Below are 6,281 nucleotides of genomic sequence, written 5' to 3' on the forward strand. Positions count from 1 at the left end.
AACGCCGTTGATCTGCACACCTTCCTGTTTCATTCCACCCATTTCTGCCTGTTTGCGTTTCTTTCAGTCAGCCTGATAATTCAAATAAAACAAAGCTTCATGCACAAACACTCCTCCACGGCTCTATGAACGCAGGCTGTGCATGTTTGTCAGTCTCGCGTGTCTATAGTAACCCGATCGCCGCAGAGGCTCGCCCTCTCATTGGCGCATGTCCCGGGTGGGTGGAGCGTAGCGGGGCGCTTCTGATTTGTCCGCCTCACACAGCCTCACAAAAGCACGGCCACGGAGAGCGTTGCGGGTGTAGGAGTGTTCTCCAGGAGTGAGTGAATTAAACGGTGGATGTTAATTTTCTTCCGCACAGGTGCGGACCGCGGAGCTGTTTGTGCGCAATTTCCAGAGAGATCGTTGGGCTGTTCGGTGTCATCCTTGTTGTCTCCGGCTCTGGAGTGTTCTTACAGCGCAGCTTTCCTTCGTCGCCAAATGGATGCGAGTGTGTGAGGAGAATACTAATGAACGGAGCTCTGCGTCCTCTGCTGCTGCTGCTGAGGGCCACAGCAGAGCTCATCGGTCATCCACAGCGCACCGGGGCTTCTCCGCTCTCCACTATCCCAACCTAAGGATTTTTTTTACCCGTGAAGTGGAAGGCTCTGAGCTTTAGGACTGTTTTCTTCCCCTTTAATCGGGAGATAAAACCAGCAGCTGCAGAATAAATGCCATAATGGGCAACAGCGTTTCCAGCATCTCTGCCTTCCAGTCTCTTCACATCGTCATGCTGGGTTTGGACTCTGCTGGGAAGACCACGGTTCTTTACAGACTTAAATTTAATGAATTTGTCAACACGGTCCCCACGATCGGCTTCAACACGGAGAAGATCAAGCTGAGCAACTGCACTGCGAAGGGCATCAGTTGTCATTTCTGGGACGTGGGGGGGCAGGAGAAGCTGAGGCCCCTGTGGAAGTCCTACAGCCGCTGCACTGACGGAATCATATACGTCGTGGACTCGGTAGATGTGGACAGGTTGGAGGAGGCCAAGACTGAACTGCACAAAGTCACCAAGTTTGCGGAGAACCAGGGCACGCCGCTGCTGGTCATCGCCAACAAGCAGGACCTGCCCAAATCCCTCCCGGTGGCGGATATCGAGAAGCAGCTGGCCCTGCACGAGCTCACCCCCTCCACCACTTACCACATCCAACCTGCCTGCGCTATAATAGGCGAGGGGCTTCACGAGGGCATGGACAAGCTGTATGAGATGATTCTGAAAAGAAGGAAATCCTTAAAGCAGAAAAAGAAGCGGTAACAGCCGCCGGACATTACTGCAAGGAGTTCGGGTTTTACCAGTATTGCCCTTAACAGTGACTTTTTTTTTTTCATTTTTGGAATAAAGCTGTTCAGCCACTGAAGTCCTGCTCAGATGCTTTTGCGGGCAAGAGTATGTAGGACAGAAAACACACAAGGATAACCAAAATCAAGACAGGAAACTTGACTGGGCTGTTTGGAGCTGCAGCACCGACAGAGAGAGAGAGAGGAACAGATAAACAGGCTGGCCCATTTATCTGTGGCTTTATCTCAGACTTTGAACACACTTTAACTGAAGCTTTGGCTCACCCTGGACTCTTTTTTTAATTATCATTATTTCCACCCACAGGACATCTTTGTGGAAACGAGTTTGATTTTGCACGTGGCTCGGGTCACTCGTGCCCCCTGCTCTTTCTGTCTTGAACACAGACATCTGTAGGATCAAGGTTTGATCTTGACTGCTTTTGGAGCATTGAAGTAGCCTTTCCTCTGCGTGGTGGACAGAAGACAGAGTCCACTACTTTGCACTTTTCATTTGCTAACAGACAGTAGAGAACTACACTGTATTATTAGAGGAGCAGTTTCAGGTGATTCATGTACTAAGAAGCCAAAATTGAAGTATTTTTTGTATATTAAAAAGATTTTAAATCAAAGTTTTGGGTCACGTTCTTCATTTACACACTGCTGAGAAGTAGAGGTGATGTGGAGGTTACAGTGGCAGCAGGATGTGTGGTGGGGGGGAAAAAAGGCGGGCATGACTGCTGACAGTAAGGCAGAGATAGTGATTTCTTCATCAAGATACAATCACAGGTGGGGGTCAACGATAAGTCCGGGGTCACAGAGTTCAGGCAGAAGCTAATAACGGCCTGACCTCAGATCTTTGTTTTAATCATCTGCACATGAAATAAATGTTTGGAGCAAAGCCAGAGCTCATTTGTGAAATTTATGGATCTGCATTGCGGTGCTCTGTTTACAGCAGCAAGCGGTGATCAAATTAGGCTAATGTGCCCTAGGACAGTATAGATTTCTGTCCCAAATGTTTCACATCACTCTGTAACTAATGTGGGCATTTATCTTGTAGTTTATTTAAGTATTTCCTCATCATACAAGTCACAAATTGTGGGTGGATGTGAGGTATTTGGGCTAAACTGTTTGAAAGTAACTGTTTATATAACTGATTAATCTGCTCATTATAAAAAAATTAATTTGCTCATAAAATGTCCACCACATTCAAAGAAATATCTTCATATATGTTTAATTCTTCTGGATATATCTAATAGCTGCTGTAGAAAAACTCATGTTTGAACACCTGTGATCGGTAACCGGAAGTACTGAGTGTAAAGAAGAGCAGAGCACACAGGAGAAGAGGTGCTTTTTGCAGAGAAACGTTCTGAAGACCAGGCCACCTTTTTACAGTGCTGTGCACTGTGATGCAAAGAGATGCACGAATCATGTAAACAAACCCTGAGGAAGATATGAGGGGCTTCAGTTTCAAACTGGAAACCATTGAGGTAAACTAGAGAAGTATGTAAGTGAGTGAGTGTACTTGAGTAAAATATCTGAATCCACCGTGAGTCAGTCTTGTGTGTTTAGAGGTTTTCTGTTCGTTTTGTGTGAGTAAATTACTCCAAAGTTAATCACCTTCCATCTCTGCAGAATAAGAACTTCATTACTAAATAAGGCAGAAGCAAACCGAGGACTCTGTGAGAATAATGAGAAAACGTGCGAATATTCTTTGTATCGCGTGCTTTTTCACTTTAAACACAAAACACATGTCGTACCTGAATCTATCCAAGCTGCATGGTAGCTTCTAAATGCATCACACTGTACATTGACTGTGTTCTTGTTATGTTTTAAGCAGCAGCATTTCCAGGACCAAAAACAAGACAGGGAGGGTTCATAAGAGAGCAGAATGTTTGATCAGAAATTCATACAGGGTAGGAAGCTGCTGTCGAAAACACTGGATATCGTTTTAAGACTCATTTGAAGCCCTGTGTTATAACACTGATAGCACTGCATCAAACATGGCGCCGATGAAGAGTTTAAATGCTGTTTTGTACTGACTAACTATTTTACTCTGTGTTAGATGATAAACGTTCTAATCCTAAATCTTTAAATAATTCTGGGTAGCTTTAAGAACAATAATGCATATGCATACTTTATATTTCTTTTTAAGTGCATTAGAGTATATTAATATTTGGAACTCTGCAAAATTTGGAGCATGAAGGACAATATTTGCTTCCAAAATACTGTAGAGTGCATGCAGAAAGTATAACGTTTAATCATTGTTGAAATACCTAAAGTACATTCAAACTGTGTTTTGGAAAGTAGTGTGTGCAGAGGTGTTTGTGTGTGTTTGTTACAGTTACAGTGTGTTACAGTGCAGTCCTGGACCAGAGAAACACTATAGATTTAACAGCAATAATTACAGACATTGTGATTCACTGTGATGGATTCTCTAACACAGGCTGAAATGGAAAACCCTTAAACTACAGACAACTTTTGAACAGCCTCAGGGACACAGAGCTTTTAGAGTGAATGAGCCAAAAACATCCCCAAAACACTCGTTGAACCTAACAGGACATTTTACATGTACAGATTTTTCCAGTTAAAACTGGAGGAACTGAATCTGTAGTTGATGCAGACTTACATCCCTCCTTCGATTGCCTGATAATATGAATCAACATCTAAACGATTTAGTGACTTTTTCTTTTTTTGTGTGTGAGATTTCTGCTTTCTTTTAATTCCATTCAGGCCCAAAGAAGCTACCTAGAATGTAGTAAGTAGCCCAGATCACCTCTGAGTGCAAAGATGTTATGTAAAATATGTAAAATACATTTTGTATTGTATTCACTGACTGTTAGGTTCTTCTAAAGATCTTACACTCATCTTCTAGCAGATTTGAAACATCATCCAACGCGAGACCATCCAACCAGGATTACATGTTTTTTTTGTTTTTAATTTTTTGCTGTTAAGAAAGTAGTCATTTAGAGTTTGATTATAATCCTAATAAAGCAATACTAAGATATTTTTATTAGATAAAATCTGTACTTGTTTTACAAATTTATATTAAATTTGTAAAACTTGTAGGTGTTAAGCTCTGTTCAAAGCCATGGCTTCACATAATCATGTTACCACATAAGACTCATAACTACATAGTATTTGTATTGAATATTTATTTGACAAATTGGATAATAGGTGTATTTCCTGACTGCACTGCACTGTCTGCTCTTTTCTTTTTCAAAAACTGAAAATTCATGGCTCAGTAAAATGTTTCTCCATGAATCCAGACACTCATAAAGTGGCAGACAGTAACTATAAAGCGCTATGTAGTAAATAGAGAATAATGACTGTCTGCTGTAAAGATGGGGAGTCTGGTGAAGGTTTAAGAGCAACTACATGTACACTTATGTGGCCTTAAGTCATTGTGTGGGAATCTCTGTTGTAGCTGAGCTAAGTCAAAACTAAGACAAAGTATCTCTTCATGAAACAGTCACAAAAACACAAACTTCAAGCACAAAGTTCTTGGCTTGCTGATAACTGACATTTTCTCTCAGAATTTTGGAAAAGAAGAAGAAAAAAAAAGACGTGCCCACTTTTTGTTTTTTCCCAGTGGCCCTAATCCTCTTCCCTAAAATTCACGCAAACAGCTGTCTGTCGATGGAATAGTGTGAGACCAGTGATAGGATGTGATGTGACGCTGCCCATATGCATAAGGTTCCTCGTGCATTTGCATCAAAGCAAACACCACGGACCAGCGTTTGTGAAAACATGGCTCTGCTGTACCACTGCTAGTCAACAAATCCTCCACACATTGCTTTTACACTGATCTGCTTCTGATCTTTTGTGTATGGAGAGTTTTTATTCATTGAATTATTTTTACTAGTTACTGTGTGATTACTTCATTTACAGCCTCGAGGAGGTTACTGTTCTCACGTTTCCTTCTTTTGGCAGTAGCCAATGTGACGTCCTGATCTAAACTCCAAACTGTGGCTTTCCTGAGTTGTTTTGTCCTTTTTCTTCTCTTCCCGGCAACTCTCTGATTGTCTATAAATAGAGAGAGAGAGCAGTACGTAGATGTGCTAAACGTCCTCATTTGCATTAACAGAATGGATCCTGTTTTAAGATGTAGGCTGAAAAGGCCACATAAGTTACTACTGAACTGTGCCTCTCAAAAACAGTAGAGAGACAGTTTAGTGACTCAGATTAGTGAAGAGGAGATCTAGCAGACAGCTAGTGACTATAACTTCCTGTGCTGGTACACCTGTCGCTCATAACAGTGGAGTGGAGTTTAAAAGACCGAATTAAAACAAAGAAGCAACAAAAAGAAATGGAAAAATGTACTGTAGACGCCAAAATCATCCCTTGTAACAGGAGGTAAATATCTTACTGCTATAAAGCTGCATTTTAACTAAAGAATCTCTGAGCACTGACCTGCTTTTTGAGCAACGTCCAAATGAATGTTAGAGGAACTGCAGTTGTTGGTGCTCATTTATTAAGCACAAACATATCAGTATGTTTGTGTTGTGCTTCTGCACATGAATAAAACAAAATTGTGTTCTGTAAAATTGAGCATTTCCTGTATTATTCATTTTTTTTAAAGCTGTGGTTTCCATCTTTTAGCAACACATTGAATTTACAAGTAAAGAAATAATACACATCAAACTTTCAAAGCTAAAATTAGATTTTAAAAATCAAATTTTTAAAATCAGATTTTTAAAGTCACCAGTGTTTATATGGTCCATCCATCCATCCATCCATCCATCCATCCATCCATCCATCCACTGGTTATCCAATTCAAGAGGTGGATGGCCTAGTCTATCCTAGCTAACATAGGACACTAACTGCATGTCTTTGGACTGCAGGACGAAGCCAGAGAGAATCAGCTCACACACAGTGAGAACATAAAAGTCCTCAGAAACGGCAGCACTTTTTTTTTTTAAAGGATTACACAGCACAAACTGAAGTGTAAAATCTTGGTTTTG

General features: G+C 41.3%; 1 protein-coding gene across 1 annotated transcript; it reads left to right on the forward strand.

Moving 5' to 3' along the window:
- Positions 1 to 257: 257 nt before the first annotated feature.
- Positions 258 to 1,949, forward strand: LOC102294027 (ADP-ribosylation factor-like protein 4C). The gene has a single exon (XM_005942347.3). The coding sequence runs from the start codon at positions 719 to 721 to the stop codon at positions 1,295 to 1,297; it is 579 nt and encodes a 192-aa protein (XP_005942409.1). The 5' UTR covers positions 258 to 718; the 3' UTR covers positions 1,298 to 1,949.
- Positions 1,950 to 6,281: the final 4,332 nt, after the last annotated feature.

The sequence above is a fragment of the Haplochromis burtoni genome, unplaced genomic scaffold (assembly GCF_018398535.1).
Source record: "Haplochromis burtoni strain Fernald_Lab_line unplaced genomic scaffold, NCSU_Asbu1 Contig_337, whole genome shotgun sequence".
In the NCBI taxonomy this organism is placed as follows: Eukaryota; Metazoa; Chordata; class Actinopteri; order Cichliformes; family Cichlidae; genus Haplochromis; species Haplochromis burtoni.

Bases quoted from the DNA above. Each gene is read 5' to 3' on its own strand.
- LOC102294027 (XM_005942347.3), top strand. From the start codon at position 719: ATGGGCAACAGCGTTTCCAGCATCTCTGCCTTCCAGTCTCTTCACATC.